This window comes from Eptatretus burgeri, chromosome 14 (genome assembly GCF_056783735.1).
Source record: "Eptatretus burgeri isolate ZD-2024b chromosome 14, Ebu_testis_v1, whole genome shotgun sequence".
NCBI lineage: Eukaryota > Metazoa > Chordata > Myxini > Myxiniformes > Myxinidae > Eptatretus > Eptatretus burgeri.
In genome coordinates, this window is record NC_140974.1 from 20,956,821 (window position 1) to 20,980,529 (window position 23,709).

Consider the following 23,709-nt stretch of genomic DNA (forward strand, 5'->3'; position numbering starts at 1 on the left):
CTTCAGGTCCTTGTTGCTTCCACTCTTGCTCTATGGATGTGAGTCTTGGACTCTGACCAAGAATCTGAGATGGAGACAATTCCTTTGGTACCAGGTCTTTTCGGAGAATCCTTGGCTATCGCTGGTCGGACTTTGTGTCCAATGAGTGCTTGCTGAGAGAGACTCAAATGAGATTTGTAACCTACATAGTCTGTGAGCGTCAGCTGCGGCTGTACGGACATGTGGCTTATTTTCCTGATGCTGATCCTGCTCACCAGATTCTCTCAGCGAGGGAGCCTGGTGAATAGAGGAGGCCAATGGGCTGATCACGTGCCTCGTGGTTGCAGCAGGTTGATCGGCATCTCAAGGAGATTGGGGTGGGCCAGGCATCTGCCTGGGGGATGGCCAGACGGAGGCCCCTGGAGTACCAGCGGAAAGTGGACGCAGCGACGCACTGCTCTGGTGCATGCTCCCATACCTGACCTGACCTGACCTGACACCAGTGTGTCATCCACATAGTCACTGCAAATAGTATAAGAGTACAAGTATATTTGCAACTGTATAACACAATTATAAAAAATAGCTCCGCAAAGCGGGCGTAACCCCTCAGCCCATGCATTGTAAAAGGAAGCAGCGATATCACGATGATGCATTCAGTTAGAGCACGTTGGACGTCATATCGAAAATCAATCAGACTTCAAGATGGCTACCGTGGCGGCTCGTGAAAATCACAGCGCGCCCATTTTCGAAAAGAACCTTCCTCTACTCAACTCCAACACACACTGCAAAAATGCATTTAATCGGACAAGCCAAGCCATTCTCGAAATTGACGAAAACCAATTTCAAGAAGACTGCCGTGGCAGCCACACTGAAAATCGCAGCACACCCATTTTCGAAAGGAACCTTCCTCTACTCAACCCCAACACACCGTGCAAAAATGGATTTAATCGGACGACGCGTTCTCAAAATCGATGGAAACCAATTTCAAGATGGCTGCCATGGAGGCCATATTGAAAATCGCAGCGCGCCCATTTTCGAAAGGAACCTTCCTCTACTCAACCCCAACATACCCTGCAAAAATGGATTTAATCGGATAAGACGTTCTCCTCGAAATTGACGGAAACCAAAAGTTGACAGACGGACGGACGCCCAGACAACGCCTGTGACGACAATACCCCTTTTTCAGCCCAATTCAGGCTGAGGGGTAAAAACAATTACTCCAACAGGAAGAAGGGAAGAAACATACCAGTACAGTAACGCACCTGTATTGCTTAACCTCTTCATGCAATTCTCATGTTACACAAGCGTGATGTGTATCACTTGGGATTGCTGTTTAAGTTGTCTGAGTTTTTCGAACTCCAACAATTGTGGCATTGACTATCTAGTCATATAAGCTCGAACCGTGTCAGGATGAAGTGACCGATGTCACACTTCTACTTCCACATAGCCTCATCTGTTCGTTCAGCATGTGTTAACAGGCCCAACAGTTTCACAACTTTTGTTGTGAGGATCGTGCATGGCCGGTACAAATTAAGATCAGCTTCATCAGCTCTACACCAAATCAGGATTTTATTTCAAACCAGCCTTCTTCCAGGACACCAAATCAACAACCTTAACAAAGGCCTGTGGTATCTCACCATCGCCCTGAGCCTTGCACATCTCCTTGCTGGTGTAACCTCCTCCAGCCTCGGCTGGGAACGTACTTGCAACATCTAATTGTACACATAACAATTAACCATTCTTTCCCCTTGAAAGAAATGAAATAACACTTGTAAAAACCAATAAGGAAAAAACAAGAACGGCACTTGGTAGAGCGCATACCTCCGCCAGGCTGAACAGTTTACGTTTTGTATCCCACTGATAGGCCAGATCTGACTCCGGACTTGAACCAAAATCGAATCATTTATTATTGTCACCTCCTCAACTTATCCACCAAGCTTCATCCGAATCCATCCACAACTCTTCATGCTATGTATAATTTTTGGCCATATTTCTCAACGGTGAAAAATCACTTTAAAAATTATATTATCTGGATCTGGATTCGGATCTTCACCAAAATCGAATTAATTCATCCTCGTCACCAACCCAATCTGTCCAGCAAGTTTAGTCCAAATCCGTCCACAACTTTTAGAGATATCCTTCTGATAGACAAACAAACAAACACACAAACAGGGGTGAATACATAACCTCCATCCATGGTCGGTGGTGGAAGTAATAAAATGATGACTTTAATGATATATGATCTGACCTTTGGTCCAGGTAAACCTCGTTCTCCCTGTGGTCCAGTAAGTCCATGCTGTCCCTGCGTCAGTGCACAGATAATGAGAATTAAGATGGGTGGATAATTGATCTCGTAGTGACAACATAATCTTTAACATCCTTTTCATCTGCATTATACACCAAATGTGCACTGTTGTTATTTTAATCATTTCGATTATATTTCATCATTTCAACATGATCTTCAAAACCACATGTGCATTTTATGAACAGGAAGAAGTGTTCAGCAATGTCGTTGTCAATCGTTAAAAAAATTACCACTTTGATAGATTCAAAAAGGCTAACCTCCTTTCCTGGAGGTCCGTCAAAGCCAGATGGGCCAATTGGTCCCGATTTTCCTTCTTCACCTTCAACCCCATTGATGCCCACAGGACCTGACAGTCCTGTGTTTCCCTGTTTGGGAAAAGGAAAAGGATAAACAATGGAGAATGCAGGAAGAAAGAAAGCCGGAAGGATATCTGAGCAGCTTTCCTTTGTGTTGAAAATTTGAGTAAAACTACTCTTCGACATCATCTGCCGACTACACACACAAAATGGTGATATTTTTGGAACCCCATCTGTCTGTACTCTTCATATGTACATTCTACTTTATTACAAAACCGCTCTTCATTTTTTGGCACATTCGTCCAATTTTTAGCTCACCTGGATTTTAGTCAGGTGAGCTTATGTGAACGAGCAGTGTCTGTAGGTGAGTGAGTGAGAGTGAGTGAGTGAGTGAGTCAATCAGTCCATAAGCACCAGTCATTATCGCTTGAACCAAACACAAGATTTTGATGAAACTTTGACACAAGCTTCATATCTGATACCTAACGAAGATGTGTTGACTGCATCAAAATCTACGCTTATTAAAGGGGTCTTCAAAGGAGGGGGGGTGTGATTGACCCCCCCCCCCCAAAATAGGTATTTGCTCTCTACTTCGAAACTTCACGCACAATCTCGATGAAACTTCACCACAAACTTCATCACTCATAATGTACCAAAATTTGTTCACAGCATAAAAATAAATATGAGGATCTCAGGGATCTGGTGGTGGTGGGGGGGGGGGTGATTTCAGCCCCTCAGAATAGTTATTTGCTCGCTTTTCTGAAAGTACACACACAATTTCAATGAAACTTGACCACAACGTTCATCACCCGTGATATACCAAAGTTTGTAAACAGCATTAAAAAAAATTAGGTCGAGGGGTGTCTGCGGGTGGTTTGAGTGACTGTTGCTCCTGATCCAGGTGATCTTCAGGATGCACGGTCTTATTTTTAATTTCATTATAATTTCCCTTCCTTTACTTGCAGATATAATATGTATATGGCCACAAATAGTGTGTTTAGTGCAGCAAGTACTGCATCATGGCACACAGCCTTTTAAGGAGGGCTCTTTTGCAATGTTGAAGGAGGTGAATGATCCGATCATATCGTGAGAACAACGGGAAGTCTTATGCCAGTCACACACTGAGATGTGTTATCCATGAGAATCTCAGGCGATTCAGCAAGAGTGACGCACATTCAAATTACAATTGCAATCCCAGGGATTTTCCAGGTGAACTTGAAACACTGACTGTTTATAAATTCTGGTGGAATTTTTTTAAAATACAGGTGTTAAAGTTCATGGAAGAGTAGAACAACAGAAGGCGAAGGGCCAAAAGAAAGAGGGGCAAAGGGGAAACAATGGAAAAAATGCACAAGTATATTGTTACGAATTTGGAATTCAATTGCATACAACATACAGGTTCCCTTAGTCAGCTATGTCGATAAGTGCATGTTCCCAAGATAGCTCACCTTTCATTGTTTAAATGTTCAGAGATTGATTAGATGCGCTGCGGATCGATTCAACAGTTGGGGAACGAAACAATGAAGACGCCCCCCCTCTTCTGCAAAGAGGAAGAAGAACCCTGCCATCCCGTGACGTCAACAACTCCCTCCCACCCGTGGTTGAGCGGGGGATGGATCACGAGGGTATGAGTCATGCCGGGTGCGGGGGAGGGGGTGCAAAGGATAAAGAGATGATCCTTTCTTTGTTCGTGTGGGAGTCCCGTGGCAGAGTTCGTGAAGAGTTCCGTTCTGAGTCCCGTGTGCAGAGTTCGTGTGCTGAGTCCCGTGGGAGGAGTAAGCTTTTTGCTTCGGCTGGTTCAGTGAGCTTCGGCTGTTGCTTTGTTTTGGAAGGAACTTGAGCCGGATGTTTGGCTCGAGCTGCGAGTGGAGGCTTCATCCTCTTCTTCCTCTTCTTCTTGGTTCGTGGAGCTTTTTGTTCTCCATTTTGTTTCCCGGCTTGGTGCGACGCATCGGCCTCTTCTTGGCGTCGGTTCGTCGGGGAAGCGACGCATCGACAGGAAGGATCGGCGCCTCGTCTCACCGGCACGTGTTGAGAAGCGCGGGAGGATTCACGGGAGCTCGGGAAGGAACGCAGCTCACGGCGATTTGGATCCAGCTCACTCTCGCTGGAGCCCGGGACCAGACAAGTTGAAGACCACACGAGGTGGAGACGTTCGAGTTCGGCTCTGAGTTTCAGCTCACCTGTCCTCCGAGCTGGAGCTTGTGATTAAAGGCCTCAGCCACCATTTCGTGTGTGTGTGTGTGTGTGTGTGTGTGTGTGTGTGTGTGTGTGTGTGTGTGTGTGTGTGTGTGTGCGTGTACGTGTGTCCGTGGGCCCGTCTAATAAGTAGGAACTGCTGTTAAGTGTAGATGACTGTACATAATAAGTAGACGGTTGTAGTTCTTTTGTCATGCTTTTGTTGCTTGTATAATTGCATACGTGTTTTGCCTTATTTAATTGCATACGCGTTTTATTATAATAAATGTCCTTGTGTGAATGTAAACCTGTTCATTGCGTCCATTCCCTCATTGACTGAACATTTCGTGTGTTGGGAGTTAGAAAGCCGTTGGTTTGCCGTAATAGGGGGACATTTGGACCGACGGTTCTCGGCGATTACGCCACTCGGAATCGCGCACGGACAGGCTCGCCTCGGTGGTTTGTTCCGTATGAGTTCCGTCGAGGGTGGAATACCCCGGTAGTTGGATCACGTGGGTATTAAGATACATTGAAGATTGGCAATCGACCCTACCCCACGTGATCTGCCGATTGGCGTATTTCGGTTCTTGTACAAGGACCCGTCGCTCGGAGTTATCCGGGCGGCGATCTATATTCCGGGCGATCGGTCGGGCTGACTCGACTTGCGGCTCCGTTCAGAGCGGTCGGTTGGCAGCCGACCCCCCAGCCAGTAACAATATCAAGGACAAGAAGAGAGGTTGCAGGTGAAAGGGAGACAGGGTCTCAGTAGGTGATGTAAAGCTCAAAGATAGAAATGGTTGAGACAATAACGGAGTGGTGTGTTGTGGGCTTGAAGGTCCGGAGGGAAGAGAAGCAGACAACAAACTCCAGAAGATAGTTCCACAGGCCAGAGAAGCAGACAACAAACTCCAGAAGATAGTTCCACAGGCCAGAGAAGAGGGGGAAGTAAGAATGGAGGGCGACAAGGTAAGGGATTCTGGTATAATACAGTTACGGATTCTCGCCCGCCGGCGTGCGATCGACCACATTTAACCAATAGCAGCCGCTTCGCCCACCAAACAGACAATCCAGTCGCGGCTTTCCGGATCAACGCCGAAAACCAGCCACGGGTGTGTTTTTGACCACACCACAACCTTGTCCCTACTCTTACCCGCGCAACAGTCAATCGCCGAATTGTCGATATACCTAATTAATCGCGCGGGTAGATTACCGAGAGATTGTACCTCAACGGGACCGCTTGGAAACGAGCCGCTTAAGCGGCTCGCTTCCTTTTGGGATAACCAAGCGGGGTATTATCGCGTAGTCCCGTTGGACTCGATCACTTTACCGGCTATTTAAAAACCAACCATATTCCGAGTGCAAGATGGCAGCTCAATTAAGGAAAAGACATAACGAACGGGGTACATTTAAACAAGCACATTTATTTACGAACAACACATAAGCACGTATAAACAATGATGCAGTCATGCAGGTATGCAAAACACGCATGCAGTCATGTATCAATCAAGCAAAAGCAATGCAAAAGAGCTACTACCGTCTATCTATTATGTACAGTCACTTATACATTTCTACTTGCAGACATGGCACCACAACTTTCATTCAAAAGCAAGGAAAAACCCCAGGAAAGAAGAGGGGTTGACTGGACCTCTTTGGGTCTTTATTGCACGGAGCCGTGTTGACCGCAGAGGCTTCGCGAGGCCGCGCTGGTTACCTTCACCTCGCTGGGGTGACCTGCAACGTCCCATCCCTACGGCCACTGTCGTGACCGCGGTCTGGCCCAGGCCTCGTCTGACGGCCTGGTGATTTGGGCCCAGCCGGCAACGCCTCAGAGGAACGAACGGGCCTTATGCTCTTTCAGAGTTGATGCTCTCTTTAAGAGCCCATCCATCCCTCAGCGTTGCTCGGACTGTCCCGAAGCCCGATCACCGCGGACTGTTTGATGCTGGCTGGTGACCTCTCTACGTCTCACACGGACGCGCCGTTATGCGTGGCACGGCTGGCCTGCTGTGCTCCCTGCTCCGTCTCCTCGGCGAACCCGGACTTCCACTGCCCTCCACTGGGCTCGAACTCCGCTACTCACACCGCTCCAGACCCCGACTGACTGCAAGCTCCAGACTTCTGTGCAGCTCCTTGACCCCTCCAGACTGACTGAACTGGTGCTCTGCACGCCGTTTTATAGGGTTCATGAGGCGAGATCTAATCTCCGCACTCTCACCTCTGACCGCCACTGGCTCCGCCCCTCTTGCTCTCCTGATCCGAATTCCGAGGTGAAGCTTGGAGCGAGCTGACGTGGTAGGAATCATCGACGCTGAAGGGAGAGTGGACGTGGTAGAAATCACCGTCGCGAGGAACAAGGAAGCCATCACGTTTGTTTGCAGTGATCTCACCATTGCCGGCGCAAAGATGGCGGTGCCAGCGGAGTTGAAGGTGAAGCGATGTTGTTCTGTTTTTGGGTATTGGGGGAGATGCGGTTTGGGAGATGGTGGCTGTGGTTGACGTTGTGGAGAAGGTGGTTGTGTGAGGGCGGTTGTGGAGGAGGTGGTGGTTGTGGTTGAAATGCGGTTGGCTGTGTGGAGAAGGTGGTTGTGGTTGGCGTTGTGGAGAAGGTGGTGGTTTTGGCTGAAATGCGGTTGGTCAGAGCGATGTTGTTGGTGGAGGTGGTTGTTGTGAAGTGGTTGGTCCAAAATAACGATAGTAAAAGAAAAACGGCTAACTCAAAGATCACAGCCCTGATCACACGAATATATCCCATTAGACAATGGTGGGGAAATCTATCTGAACACACACTTATCGGCATAACTGAACTAAGGACCTATATGGTGCTCTGCGAATTTCCATTCCCATTAGACAATGGTGGGGAAATCTATCTGAACACAGACTTATCGGCAAAACTGAACTAAGGACCTATATGGTGCTCTGCGAATTTCCACAGCCGTAACAATACATTCAACCTGGATGGAAATACAGAGGATGAGCAGAAAGAGAGGATGTTAAGATGAGTAAAACCTGAAGAGATGCTAAAGGACTGCAAGGCCACCAATCTGGTGAGCAAGAAAGACACTAAGACTTGGCCTACAGCTGTCATGATGCCAGACAATGTCAAATGCTTGGCAGATGCCTTGTGAAAAGGCCTCAATCTCCTATTTGAGATTCAGGGCATCCATCTTCAGAAGCAGAATGTCCAAGTTGTAATTTAACGAAATTTAACCAAAAACCAAATTGACGATAACACATCAGAGTTGGAGATGAGAGGTCTGCTGCGACGATCAATTCAAATACATTTCCTTACATTGATGAAGGAGAAGGACTATTGGTCTGTAGTTAAGAAGGTGCATTATGATTGGCACCATTCTTATGAATTGGGGTCATGCTTGCAACTTTCGATGATGCAGGTCGACGCCCCTTAGAGAAAGACCTGGAAAAATAAAGGCAGACAGAAGATAGGAGCACACAGGAGATGAACAATATTTGAAGATTAAAAGAGTGATGCTGTTGGTTACAGTAGTAAAAAGAAGTTGATTGGCTTGGAGTGTCACTTATCTTGATGGAAGGGAAGCTCACATGCTGTTGGGGGTTTTCTGTGCCAGGTGTGTGTTTGGGAACGCAATAGTGAGCAGTCTGCATCGTGACTCTGTACTTCAAAATTTCCAGGGACTGATGACGCACTTGTGACAGACTTAACTTGACCTACTGCATCAAGGTTTTTTGCATATGGTGAGAGATGCGAAAGATCAGACTTCAATCCTGAGGACTGAGTGTAAGTTGCACAGCAAGACAGAATGTTCCCATCAGTGGGCTTTGAAAAGTCTGTGTTAGGCAGATAATGTCTGAGGATGAAGTGGCCACTTTCAGGGAGAGATCCGCATGGTTGGCCTCTGATGTTTTTACACCAGAGAGAAAGTGTTGGAAAACAAAGCGTTGGTGCAGGAATGATTAGAATGGGTGGTTACGGGAAAGCATGATGAGATGTGGGTGAGCATAGTACAATGAAATTGAGGTATGATGGGGAAAAGGGAGTGGTGGTATGACGAAGAGAAAGGCATATAAAATGAATTGAAAAAAATTAGACGTGTATACTTAATTTTATTTATTTGTATGCAGCCTGCAGCTGCTTGGCTGCATCATTTTCTGGGGGCACAACTGTGCTGCTGATGCAATGCCCTGTTACCAGCAAGCTGCTACTCATTATGCCAACCACAGAAGGATGACAGGCTGAGTCAACCCACTTGCTGTTCAACTCCAACATGAAAACAAGGGCTTGAACTCAAGACCCTAAGATCTTAAGCCAACCACCTTAATTGTGAAGCCAACACAAGGCTTTAAATATGCTTTGTGGTTTTTTTTTGTTATCTTTGAGAAGTGGACGACTACCTTCTGACTCACGTGGGCATAATGTATGCCAAAGTCCCTTGTGGATTCTATGATAAACATAAATGTGACTGCACCTTATTTTGGTTTGAGGCATACATCACAAGTGATGAATTGATCAGTGCTGATTAAGAGATGATAAAAGGCATAATAAGTGATTCACAGGTGAGTCCCACGTAGCATACACTCAACTACAAGGGGACCCAAAGAGAATATTGGATGAAGCTTCAGTGACACTGAGTTTAATGGTTGTTTCATTCCAGCCACACCGTTTTCTGATGACAACATTGATTAGAGGAGGCATTTAGGTACTGACACGCAACAACATTTTCTTTTCGAAAGGTGTCACAATATCTTTAATGCCAACAGGAAAATAGTACAAGCCTGTGAGACAGCTGATTTAAGATCCACAACATGTCAGGGGGTGACCGCAAATAAAAAGGCAATGATGATAGTTTTACTCACCATGCTCCCTTTTTTTCCAGGTTCTCCCACCTTCCCAGCTGCTCCAGGCTTTCCCTGCAAATAGTTGAACTTTGTCTCACCATTTTGCATTGTGATTGACATTAATGGAGCTTCCATTGGAGGGACACATTCAATAAATGAAAAGTTAACTGAGCTATTCAACAGTGTTAGAGCATGTCTTCCCCACTGACAACACCTGGACAACACCTTGTCAAACTGCTGTGTCCAAAATAGACAGAATCAAGTTTTGCTTTACTTCCCTTAAGCCGCTGTCACACCTTGACGTTTTAGCCAGCGTATGGCAAGGTATCAAAATGTATGTAAAATGCTGGCGTACGCTGAACTATTGATGTTTTTTTCCAGTTTGTGACGTATTCATAACGAGTTGGACGCATGCATAACGTATTAGTAACGTACACAGAACGTTTCAATCACATATAGATAACATACCAAAGAATGCTGAGCGTGTTGTCGGCGTTCACAACCTATGCCCAACGATAGTCTAACTTGTGCATAGCTCGCGGCAGCGTATCGCCGACGATCATGTGGCGTAGACTATTAAAAGGCTGCGGCTCGACGATTCAAATCATAACCGCACTAGACATCGAAGTGTCAAGCCGCTGTCACACCTTGACGATTTAGCCAGCGTATGCCGACGTATAAATAATTTGTCTAAAACGCTGGCACACATTGAATACGTAATGGGTAAGTTTTGTATACGTTAAGAGCACGCTGGCATACGTCGTAGTATGCTGGCATATGTGGTAGTACGCCGAGTACGTCGACAAATTTTCAGCAAGTTGAAAATTTCTCGACGTACTCGGCGTATGACACATGTTCCGCATACGCTGGCCATAAGTTGTAGGCACGTTACGCGATCGTTGACACACGTCGACACACGTTACTTGTAAGTTACTCATAAGTTGAAACACGTCGAGGTGGTTAGCGTCAGTGTTCCAGACTCCGTTTTTTTTTTTCTTCGGTATGACGGTGATGTTGACACTTCAATTTCTAGTGCAGTTATGATTTAAATCGTTGAGCGGCAGCCTATTAATTATATTATATTATAACTGCATTAGAAATCGAAGTGTCAACATCACCGTCATACCGAAGAAAAAAAAAAAACCAGGGAGTCTGGAACACTGACACTAACCATTACCTCGACGTGTTTTGACTTATGAGTAACTTACAATTAACGTGTGTCAACGTGTGTCAACGATCGCGTAACGAGCCTACAACACGTTACTCATAGTTTAGAAATAAGTTTCTGGTATGCCAAACATTACCTCGACGTGTTTCGACTTATGAGTAACTTACAAGTAACGTGTGTCGACGTGTGTCAACGATTGCGTAACATGCCTTCAACTTATGGCCAGCGTTATGCGGAACATGTGAGTCATACGCTGGCATACGTCGAAAAATTTCAAGCATGGAAAATTTGTCTAACAGCTCGGCGTACTACGACGTATGCCAGCATGTTCTTAATGTATACAAAACTTACCCATATGTATTCGACATGTGCCAGCGTTTTAGACAAATTTTTCATACGTCGGCATACGCTGGCTAAATCGTTAAGGTATGACAGGGCCTTTACATCATTATTCTTTGACAAGATGATTCTGCTCTTCATCTCCTAAATTTGTCTTATATAAGCAACTTTCATGAGACTGTGTCAAGCGGTTTAATCAGGAGAAGAAGGAAGAATTACAGTGAGGAAATCTTCCTACCTGCTCTCCATCCAGCCCAGGAATTCCAGGAAAACCCGGAAAACCACGTGACCCCTATGGAGGGGATAAGGGGGGGGGGAAATCAAAGATTTGTGAATAAGACTTCGTGGCTGTAAACCCAAGTACCAATCAATATCTTTCACAGGAAAAAAAAATGTGCGACAAGTTTAAAATGCTGGTTGCCTTAATATGACCAATATCTTGCAAAGTAACTTAATCAAAAATTTTGTGGATTTTACTTGATATTTACTTTATATGAATGTCTAATTTAGATGCTTTGGACAAAGACAGAATGAAACGTAAACCCGTTTTGTTTTCCGACAGTGTCTAAGGCTCATGAAAGAACTTGAATATTTTATATCTGAGATTTAGTCTCATGGAAGGGTGTGGTGATGGAGGGTAAAAAAGCAATTAACTGAAGCTGGGACAGTGTAGGGGCTTGTACATTTGCTACAACAAGCAAGGGAATGAACGAACAGGAAAAGAGAAGAGAGGAGGAAACACAGTAACCTTCAATTAAGAGGGTTGAGGTGAGAATGCATTAATAAGGGAAGAAAAGACTACGGTTAGGAATGGAGTTGGTAGTGCACCATCTGCTGGAATTTCTGGAGGAAAGGGTGGGATTGAACAGCTTCAGGAAGGGACAAGAGTTGAGGTGTGCAGTCAGCCCGGACTTAAGGGGTTTAACCAAGAGGAGGTTACTGGAAGAACATGTGTATCCTGGAGTTGTTGGGGAGGTTTGGAAGGCTGACAGATTAATTGAGTGAGACTGAAGCAGAGGTGGTAAAGAAAATGGTGGCAGTGAGTCCACTGACTTCTCTGATATGTAAGAACAACAGGCTTTGTGCTTTGGCTTTATTTAGTGGAGCAGCAGGGGCCAGAAAAAAGGCTTATTTAGTGAGATACCCACACCAGCAGTACCACATTTTCTAATGTGGTTATTATTGACCACCTACTATCCCTGTAGATGAAAACCAATGATGCCAGTCTGGGAAATGGTGGCATTCTGAGAAATAGGTCAATTAAGGTCGTTGACCCCTGAATTTGGCAATATTTACTAAAACGGCTATAGTTTATATAATTTCAAGTTACAATACCTTGATATACATCAAACTGATTCTAAGACAATAGGCTATAACATGCAATAACAAAAGAAAACATGTGGCTGATAATTGTAAGTGCAGAACCAATTTTATTACAAATTTTGCCCCCAAAATCCAAATTTTCACATTTTTTAAGTACTTTTAGCATCACTCAGCACATGCATAATATAAAAGTATCAAATATTAAGCATTAAAAAGTTTCTCTAGGGTCTGCTGCAATTATTCATGTATAATATCTTGTATATTATTTCCGAGTTTGTGGTTTCGTGTCGCGCTATCTTCGACTTTGTTCTGCGCTCGAGTAACGTGATATTCAGCTTACATTATCTCAAAGACCATCTGAGGTGCATGGTACAAAAAAGTAAATAAAATGGTTCTGAAACAGTGAAGTCGTATTCCACTTACTACATTAAAGTAAAATTTCTACTGATACTCTGCATCAGTTCCTTTCTCAAACACACTCACCCCAACATGTCGCGCAGAGCACGGGTTCTATTATCTTAAAGGTAAATCATATTTTCATCACATTTTGTCCAAGATGTCTGAAAATACCTGAAAATGGTATTATTCAATACTCATGGCAAATGACAATCAATTTCATATGAAATGTCTTTGAAATAATACATTGTTGTAAGGAATTATAATTGTTGATGAGTATATCAATAACACACAGGGATAGATTCAGAATTTTTGGAAGGGGTGGGGGAGGGGGTTACAAATACCTATGCACTAACACCCCCTCTCCCTTCCTCAATATCACTAAATACATATGCACTAAAAAAAGTGCCACCCCTAAACCATGAACCAACCCTAAAATAATGCCCCTGACAAAGAATATTGGATTATATAAGATGATCCCATATGCCACAATAATCCTGAGATGACCCCCACATTCCTGAGATGGTCCCCACATGTGGCACTGCTATAAATAGCACTCTCATCAGCCATGAGTTTACAATGTATATGAAATTAGGTCAGTCACACTTGAACAGATGTGATGGACTACACATACTGCAGCATGTTTTATGTGACACCCTCTTCTCTGTTAAAATGTAAGTATGAAAAGATTTGTTTCTATTTTTTTTAATTATGAATAGTCTTGTGATGAAGATATATTACCATGTAGCAAATTTTCTGATGGAAAAACATGTGGTATACTGAATGTTTTGTCTACAGGCTGTTGAGCTGGGGTTAAATAGTATTGTCATGAGAATGTGTCAAAAAATGGAAGTCATTACTGCATAAATTTCATGTAAGGTACATGGTGTTGTGAAAAATAACCCCCCTAAAAGAATAAAGTCCTACGAATAGGGTTTATCCCTAGGTCTAAAATACTTATGAATTTACATTGAATTATTTTCAATTTAGTGGATTAAATAGACTTATTCTGCCAAACTATTGATGACCAACATTTTTTACACTTGCAGGCAGATCCACATTTTGTCTTAGTGTACTCAAGATTACTTCACCAGCACTGAACAAACTATTATTACAATATGGATGTAGAATTTGACACTGCTCCCATTGCCAAGAAAGCTAAGGGAGAAGATACCATTGACATTGATAAGTGTCTTTTGTGCACAAAATCCTTTTCATCAAAGGAACAGCCAGTCACTCCAGTTCTTAACAAACTATGGTCCTTATTCTCAGCATGCAGACAACGGAATGACTCAGTTAGTCAGAAACTTTTGGCCCATGAATCTGATATAATTTCTGGAACAGTGGTGTTCAGGTATCACAGACAATGCAGATCAACATATGTAAGCCAACATCACATCAGAAGAGCTATTAAAACATTTGATAACTGTGATGTAGTTTAAGATGATGGTGGTAATTCTAGTGGTGGTAATGGTGATGGTGCAAGTGGTGGGTGTGCCAACCGCTTTACAAGATCCAAAGCACCAGTTGTGAAGTTTGACTGGAAATCTCGCTGTTTCATCTGTATTGATCCTTGCAGCCCAAAGCACCAATTATCTTGGTCCATGGTAGAGTCATCTGTGAAAGATGACCTTGAGCATCCCAACATGTACACCCGAGTTCTTCAAGCTGCAAAGGCTAAGCAAGATGATGACATGATAACCAGACTTCAGGGTGTACCCAATGGTGATCTGGTTGCCATTGAGGCTCGTTACCACAGACAAAAGTCATGCTACATCAACTATGTCAGTGGTCGCTCTATCACTGCAAGTCAGAACAGAAAGCAACAATTTGCTGCACACAGTACATCAGTGAGGAGACTGCTCAGTGAGTTTACATCACCCATCATTGAACACAGACAAATATTATTCCTGAGCACCTTGAGAAAGCGGTTCTTGGAGATCCTTGCTGAAGAGGGAGTGGACCATCCAGGTTCATACACATCCTATAATCTCAAAAGACAACTTATAAAAGAGTGGCCAGATGTTGCATTCATGCCACAACCAGGCAAGTCAGATCTTGTTTGTTCTTCAAAGACAACAGTAGGAGATGTTTTGCAAAAGGCATATGAGATGTCAAAAGTTTTGAGGGAAGTAGCTGAGGATGAAGAGACAAGTTTGAAGACAGAATTGACATCATCAATAGTCAATGAAAGCATTGTTCCAGCCTCTTGGTCTGCTAGGATCTGATGAGCAAAACATTTCAAAAGAGATAGAAATGGCAGCCACAAAGTTTGTTGGCTACATGTATGGCAAGACAAACTGCATGTCATTGAATGCCCTGAGGTGTCAGAAGACTGGACAGAGGAACATCCAGGGAAAGAAACTACCACCAACAGAAGACGCTTTCAGTCTGCATCTACTTCGCTCTGCTTATCAGCTGTTAATATGGAGACAAGCTGCTTACCCTTCTCCAACCTTACCGGATGCAACAGCATATGACTTCGAACACAGCCCAGGTGGCACTGGTCTCCAGCCTCAAATGATGAGTCAATCGCCAGCTGCTCCAGAGTTGTTAAATGACCTTGTGTGTGACTGTCAACCCAATACCTGTGCAGTGGAGTGTTCTTGCTTGGAGAGTGGCCAACCATGCACAGCAGCATGCACCTGTGGAGCCTTGGTGGATGGAGGGGACAAATCATGTTCAAATTCCTTTACCCTGCATTTTACAGTGATAATTCAGACTCAGATGCAGACGAGATATCAACATAATATGTAACAATAATGTTGACAGTTTCCTGGCATTTATCTTAGTATGATAATCTTGTTAAGCCTGTATCTCACTGGGCTGCAACAGCTCGCGACTAGTTGGAGACACCAAATTGCGATAAAACAGAGATAATTTTCACTTGGAATCACACTGAATTTATACTAAAACAAATATGCGTATGACCCACGAACTCCCGGCAAAATTTGTGATGAACTTCGCCTGGAGTTCGCATATATATCACACGACATTCGCGCGACGTTCAGGTGACAAAACTGAGATACGACGGTCGTGCGACCATCGCGCAAATGTCGTGCAACAGTCGCACGACAACTGTGCGTGACAATTGAGAATCGGGACCATATATATATATATATATATATATATATATATATATATATATATATATATATATATATATATATATATATATATATATATATATATATATATATATATATATATATATATATATATATATATATATATATATATATATATATGGCCTCTCCCTTCCAGCAATCATATTGTCAGTTGGGAAACGAGTAAGAGAGTACCTGACTGAGTACTACAATGGTGTGGGAGCTGTGCCCTGGCAGAACAGGATGGTGGGATTACAGGAGAATGCTGAACAAGCCTGATTGTTCAGTGTTCTGTTACTTGTCAACGTTGCACCCACAAACATTGTGTGACCCAATTGTTCATCTGCCTTAGTAGGGGCTTGTGGGTGTGACCATATTTTGTGTGTGACCTAATTTACGTAAAAATGTGTGACGTGATTTATGAATGATGGGAAGGTGAAAGGAATGATGGGAAAGTGAAAAGTTTGCATTGAAGGCCATTACTCAGAACAGGAGAGAAAGAGGACAGACAATGCTGGTTTTACAATATGGACCATGAGGTTTTTTTTGATTTTTTTTTTAGTCATATCTGGATTGAACTATTGTGAATCTATATACATTACATTGCATGTCACATTTGGCGCACCTTCTGACTCACGGAAACTAAATTGAGAAGGGTTCGAGACCGGTTCGAGACAACCGTGACGACTCCGTGACTATTTTGAGATAAAATTTGTCGCAAAAATTTTTTGAACATGTTCAAAATTCCAGCGACACCAGAGTGACGTCCTGCGACTCACGCGAGGAAATTGAGAACCACTGCGAACGTTTCCAGACATTTTGGAGAATCCCGTTCGCATTTTGTCGTGAGCTGTCGCAGCCCAGTGAGATAAAGGCTTTAGAAAGATTGCATTTGATGCCAAAAGCAGAGAGTTTGTACAAACAGCCATTATTGTCCTCAATATTTCTTTGAAATAAATTTTCAACAAAGTACATTGAAAAATTACCATTTAAAAATATTTATAGTATATAAGAATTTGTACCCCCCCCCCCCCACCCCAATTAACACAAATCCTGGATCCATCTTTGTGTGTTGTTGATCTACTCATCAACAAATATAATTCCTTGTGACAATATAATATTTGAAACAAATTTTTCTCTTAATAAATATGAAATTAATCAAGTTAATGATCATATGCCATGAGTACTGAATAATACCATTTTCAGGTATTTTCAGGCATCTTGGACAAAATGTGATGAAAATGTGATTTACACTTAAGATAATACAATGTATTATATATGAATAATTGCAGCAGACTCTTGAGAAACTTTTTAATGCTTAATATTTGATACTTTTATATTATGCATGTGATGAGTGATGCTAAAAGTATATGAAAAATATGAAAATTTGGATTTTTGGGGCAAAATTTGTAATAAAATTGGTTCTGTACTTACTATTTTCAGCCACATGTTCTTTCATGTTATTGCAAGTTACAGCCTATTGTCTTAGGATCAGTTTGATGTATATCAAGGTATTGTAACATGAAAATTATAAAAACTATAGCCGTTTTAGTAAATATTGCCAAATTCAGGGGTCAACGACCTTAATTGACCTATTTCTCAGAATGCCACCATTTCCAAGACTGGCATCATTGGTTTTCATGTACAGGGATAGTAGGTGGTCAATAATAACCACATTCGAAAATGTGGTACTGCTGGTGTGGGTATCTCCCTCTTTTGGTGGCCCCTGCTGCTCCACTATATTGTAGGAAATGGCAATAACACTTGGACTTGTCATGTACTTTTCAGCGGTGTCAATTTGTTCATCCTTTTACATCATGAACTTTGTTCCATTTACTTGTCCAACCAATGGCAGTAGTGTCGACATTTTTTTTTAATCTGGTTTCTAACCAATCATTTTACCCCCACCTCGGTCTCACACATTTACTCCATAAATGCCAGTTCTCACTCAAGTCTAATGGCATCAGAGGTCATTGCAACGAATGAATAGCAAAGGAAAGTTTTTTGATTTTTTTGCAGCACAGATTGGGCATCTTCACACTTCCATCATAGTTGCTTAATAAAGATTGCTCTACATGAACGTCCAAAAGATGAGGATGTCATAAAGCTCACAATTGGTTACGTGATCTTGATGAATATATTCCTGCAATGTCAGTCATGTTTATTTTATGCTGTAAAGAAAAGGATGGTGTCATCGTGGAAAAATGATTATGCTACCTTCAAACAACATGCACGTCTGTATGGAACTTTGTTATAACGTCCAGAGTGTAGTGTGAAGAACTTGAAAACATCAAGATCAACTTAATTGTCATGTTTAGATTTTATCCTTTATTGCCCCCCCCCCCACCACCTCCACCCAAAAAATACACTATTTTGTCCAACAAATTTAGACTGCATGAAATGAATTTATGGTTTTAGGTAAAAAAGAAAAAGAAAAGATAAACTGGAATGAGTGCTGGAACTGGAAAAAAACGAGTGCTGGGACCAAAAGACAAACTGGAAAAAGATAAACTGGGCCAGACTGAATAGTACATTTGTATCCAATTGATAGGCCAGATCTGCATCTGCACCTGAATCAAAATCGCATCGGTTTGACCTTGTCACCAAACCAACTCATCCACTTAGTTTTGTCGTAACTCATCCAAAACCTTTTAAAATATCATTTCAAGTATCGTTTTTGGCCCCCTCTCTCAATGGTGAAGAATCACTTCGAAGTTAAAAAAAAATTCTCTGATCCGGATGCAGATCTTCACCAAAATCGAATCAATTCATCCCTGTCACACACACACAATGTGTTCATCAAGTTTTGTCCAAATCCATCCACAACTTTTTGAGATATCCTGCTCAAAGACAGACAAACAAGCAGACAGACAGACAGGGGTGAAAACATAACAGGTGGATGCAGGTAATGAAACGATGAGGATTTTATGAAGGAATAAAAGGGTAAAAAAAATCAAATGAATTGAGTGACTACATACAGGAATCGAGATATCTCCCTTCTGCCCTGCTGGGCCAATTACTCCAGGTTTGCCCTATAAAAAAAGAAACATGATAATAATATTACAAACAGGATTGCATCATATTATGTGAGTGCACACAGGACATGCAGTCACTTGACCAAGACGGACTTTTAAGTGCCTGTAAAGTTGTTCATTGCAAGCTTTTGCAGAGGTAGCAAAAAGTATCACTGAAAGGTGTAGTTCACACGTGGCAACAGATAAAAGAAGAGAAAATCATGCTGCTGCTAAGAAATTGTGAAGATTTTACATTTAGTGTAAGTCAGTAGGTACCTGTAATATGCAGTTGTTTTTTTTGTGTTTTAGTTCCTCAATGGAGGCTGTGGGTGAAACTGCTTTAAACGTGCCCATTCTAAGCTACCCTGAGAGCCTGGTGTTGGCTTCACGATTAGGGTGGCTGGCTTGGGATCGTAGGGTCCTGAGTTTCAGCCCCTGCCAGCTGTTGAATTAACACCAGGTGCGGTTGACTCAGCCTGTCAGCCTGCTGAGGTCTGAAAAATGAGAACCAGTGTACTGGTAATAGGGGCATTGCATTAGCGGCACAGCTGCGCCCTCAGCCAATGATGCTACCTGCAGCCTTGTGCTGCGCATGAATAAGGAGGCTACCATGAAGGCATTAACAGTCAACCACAAAGAGTGAACTGGTTCCACCTGTAGGTCAGACTGGGCTGAGCAGGTGTACTACCCTATTCCTGAAGGTCATTAGTGAGCCACTTTGGGTTCTCATTGAAAGTTCAACAAGGATATGGTAATCATAGACAGAGTAGCTCAGCTTGCAGATACTTAGAATCTACATCCTTAAGGCAATACATAATTGTTGTAAAACAAGAAGTTTGAGTTCAAAGAAGTAGTTTTTCAAATGCTTCGGTGAAGAATGAAGTGTGGTGGTGATGGGATAGTGGTGGGAAAATGTCAAAGTTAGTGTAAAACGAGGGTTAGAAATGATTATAATTACTTGGAGTCCAGCAGGGCCTGGTAGTCCTTTTACTCCAGGAAGACCATGAATACCACTTGCTCCAAGCTTTCCCACCTTCCCTTTACAGCCCGGTTGACCAGGATACCCCTACAAGGGAGACAAGAAACCCAGTCAGGTCAGGTCAAGTCAGGTATGGGAGCATACGCCAGAGCAGCGCGTCGCTGCATCCACTTTCCGCCGGTACTCCAGGGGCCTCCGTCTGGCTATCCCCCAGGCAGATGCCTGGCCCATCCCCATCTCCTTGAGATGCCGATCAACCTGCTGCAACCATGAGGCACGTGGTCGGCCCTTTGGCCTCCTCCACTCACGAGACTCCCTCGCTGAGAGAATTTGGTGAGCAGAATCAGCATCAGGAAAACGAGCCACATGTCCATACAGCTGTAGCTGACATTCACGGACTATGCAGGTAACAAATCTCATTTGAGTATCTTCAGCAACCGCTCATTGGACACAAAGTCCAACCAGCGATAGCCAATGATTCTCTGAAGAGACCTGGTACCAAAGACATTAAGTCTCCATCTCAGATCCTTGGTCAGAGTCCAAGTCTCGCATCCATAGAGCAAGACTGGAAGCACCAAGGACCTGAAGACTCGAACTTCCGTCCTCCCGTGCAGGTACTGACAGCGCCACACCCCATGATCCAGTGAATCCATGACTCCCCAGGCCCGACCCAGACATCTATTGACCTCTGACTCACAGCCAGCAGAGACATGAATATCACTGCCACGGTAAGTGAATCTCTCCACGACCTCAATATCCTCACCACAAACAGGCAGGACACCAGCGCACAATGGCTAACTCCTTTGGAGAAATACCTTGGGATCTTCAATATCTACAACGTAAGTACATAGAGGGTCATATCGATAGTATATAATACAACTGTCAAGATCAAAATAAATATCCTCTACAACAGTGGTTTTCAAACTTTTTTTAGTGGCGACCCAATTTCAGAACCTCTCCACATCGCACGACCCAAAAGATTCAAAACCCAATTCATAATATATAAGATAAGATTTCATATGACACAAGAACATTTACTGTTTACTTTATTCACCATCGTCATGTTTTCATAGACGAGTAACCGGAGAATAGCCGACAGTATCCAAATAGTACAGTTGAATGTTTCAGACGTTTAGTCCGAATGACATTTAGATATGTCAGTGAGAAGGATGAGCCTGTTTTTCAGAAACCAACTTCTCTATTCGTGGACAAGTAGATGACAATGCCAGGATCATATCATGCTCCATTTCTAGGCGATTTCTGTACGTTGTTTTAATCATCACCATGGTGGAGAACGACTGGTCACAAAAGTATGATGAAGGACATGGCAAGAGAACCTTAATGGTGCGCTGTGACAGGGTCGGGTAAGACGGCAGCATTTTGCACCAGAATGTCGACAACGAATTCGTCCGCGCAAGAGCCTGCGCTCCTGAATCCTGCTGGAGCTGTACAAGCTCTTCTTGTGCTGTATCATCTTCATCAGCAATCGAGTCCAGTGGAGCCGTGAAAGGGTCCCGAACTACAGAAAAGGACTGCACATCCAGCTCAGGGAAATAGTGCTCGAACTGTTCAATGAGCGACCAAAGGTGACGTGCTATCTCCCCAGAAAGACTGTCGAGCTCAGTATCATCATACTGGCAGGTCGTTAGATGCTCCACCATACGGGGGAAAAGGCTGAAGCGCTTAACAGCTGCTTTGTCTGCCAGTAATTTTAGAGTCGCCAGAAATCCGCTCATTTTGTCGTGAAAAATCATGATGTTGGCGTCTTTGCCTTGGAGGGAGCGGTTGAGGACATTGAGACGTTCAAAGATGTCAACGAGATTGCACAGTTCTGACAGCCAAGAGTCTGACTCAAGCAACGCTACCCATGCCATTTTCCCTTGTGTGCGTAGGAACTCCTTCAGTTCATCTTTGAGCTAGTAAATGCGCAGAAGAAGGTTTCCTCGAGATAACCATCTGACTTGAGTGTAGAATAGTAAATTCTTATGGTCGGCGTCCATCTCCTGGCAGAATAGCCTGAATAACCTAGTGTTGAGGGCGCTGAATTTGATGTGATTCACCATTTTTACGACTTCTGAGAGCACGCTCTGCAAGGCTTCTGGCAAAGTACGAGGTGAGCGCTTCTCGGTGAATCATGCAGTGTACCATGGAGGTCTGAGGAGCCACCTCAAGCAATTCAGCCTTGAATCCAGAACGCACTCCTAACATTGCTGGCATGCCGTCTGTTGTAGAACCAAGCAACTTTCCGAAGTCCAGATCATGGTCACGATAAAACTGCTCTACTTTCCCAAAAATGTCCTCGCCTTTGGTGGTGGCCTCCAATGGTTTGATGAGCAGAGGCTCATCGACAAAGTTATCAGCCTTGATGACGCAGACCCAGATGAGGAGCTGCGCGTACGATGCGATATCAGTGGACTCGCCCAACTGTATGGCGTGCCACGGCGATTCCTTGATCTCCTGTAGGACCTGAGCCGTTACGTCCAGACTCGTATCTTCAATTCTGCGTTGGATGGTGCTGTCAGAGAGGGGTATAACTGCCAGTTTCTTCGCCGTTTCCTCCCCAACCATCAGAGATACCATGTCCTTTGCACATGGCAGCACGAGTTCTTCCGCAATGGAGTGAGGCTTTTTAGTCTTGGCAACATGGAGCAACACTCAATATGAGGCCTCTAATGCCCGAGAATTGGTCTGATGGCATGTACCCTCTCTGTCAAGACACCTATTCTTGAGTGCAAGAAGTTTCCTCTCAAAGAATGCTCTCTCCTTATCCTGATAAGGCGCATGTTTTGTAGTCAAATGCCTCTGCAACTTATTTTGTTTCATAGACTCCGTAGAAAGCACTTCGAAACAAATCACACACTGAGGCCTCTGTGCCCCACTTTTATCCAGCACAAAGTAAAATCCAAGGTCCAGAAATTTATCCTGGTAAGAACGTTCTCGAGATTTGCTGGTGGCCGTTGCTGCCATCAAAAATAAGGTCTCGAGTCGTACGTGGAGACGTGAATGGACGTTAATGATAGAGTCAGAGTCTGAGAGGCCGTGGATCAAACCACTAATTTCCCGCCAAAATGAACCGCCCTTCAGCGAGCCCGCGCATTGGCTGGATCCCATTCCAAGCGTCAAGTTGCGCCGGTTCCCATACTTTGAACGAACCGTTTATATTACATCCGGTAAAAGTGAACACCGATCAAAAATAGACACTTTTTTTTCGCTGAAAGCGGATGCCCGCGACTCCACAAAATTTGCTCGGCGACCCCACTTGGGGTCGCGCCCCCGGGTTTGAAAAACTAAGCTCTACAAGGACAAAGTGTTTCTAAGATTGCAGTAATTGTGCTGCGATGTCAAATGGCATTGTCGTTGTTTGCCTGAATGACCAACCTGTTCATGTTTCTTTATTTTCTCTGCAATTTCACATCAATATTCATTATCAAAACCATCTTGAAAGAAAGTGCATGCCTCAATGTGAAATTCATACGTTGAGGTTCACAATAAAGGTTAAAACACTGACAAGGTCTCACGCACGGGAACGATATGCTCCGACATGGCAGCAAGCTGACGCATGCATATGGAAGACGATGAATAAAGAGCAAATATGTCGTGATACAAGTTTTCGAGTGTAATACAGCAACTTGTTTAGGTAATAATAATGATTATACTATATTGCTATTAGTCCTCATGCACAGATAGTTTTCCTGCAGCAAGCAGTGGTGTACTCACACGAAGTCCAGGAAATCCCTTGTCTCCGACATCTCCGTGCCGTCCCTGGTATAAGCACACAGAAAAGATAAAGGCAGTCACTTTCCTCCGTAA

The 23,709-nt window shown here is 43.5% G+C and overlaps 1 protein-coding gene across 8 annotated transcripts in view; it reads right to left on the reverse strand.

Moving 5' to 3' along the window:
• LOC147012760 (uncharacterized) overlaps positions 1 to 23,709 on the reverse strand; it is a 345,711-nt gene that overhangs the window by 52,263 nt on the left and 269,739 nt on the right. For all 8 annotated transcript variants that reach the window (XM_085853917.1, XM_085853918.1, XM_085853915.1 and 5 more), the window contains 7 exons: positions 23,617 to 23,661; positions 19,879 to 19,986; positions 18,885 to 18,938; positions 11,319 to 11,372; positions 9,592 to 9,645; positions 2,542 to 2,649; positions 2,228 to 2,281 (listed from right to left, as the gene is read on the reverse strand). In XM_085853917.1, coding sequence (XP_085710043.1) covers positions 2,228 to 2,281; positions 2,542 to 2,649; positions 9,592 to 9,645; positions 11,319 to 11,372; positions 18,885 to 18,938; positions 19,879 to 19,986; positions 23,617 to 23,661 — 477 coding nt within the window. The remainder of the gene's footprint in view (positions 1 to 2,227; positions 2,282 to 2,541; positions 2,650 to 9,591; positions 9,646 to 11,318; positions 11,373 to 18,884; positions 18,939 to 19,878; positions 19,987 to 23,616; positions 23,662 to 23,709) is intronic.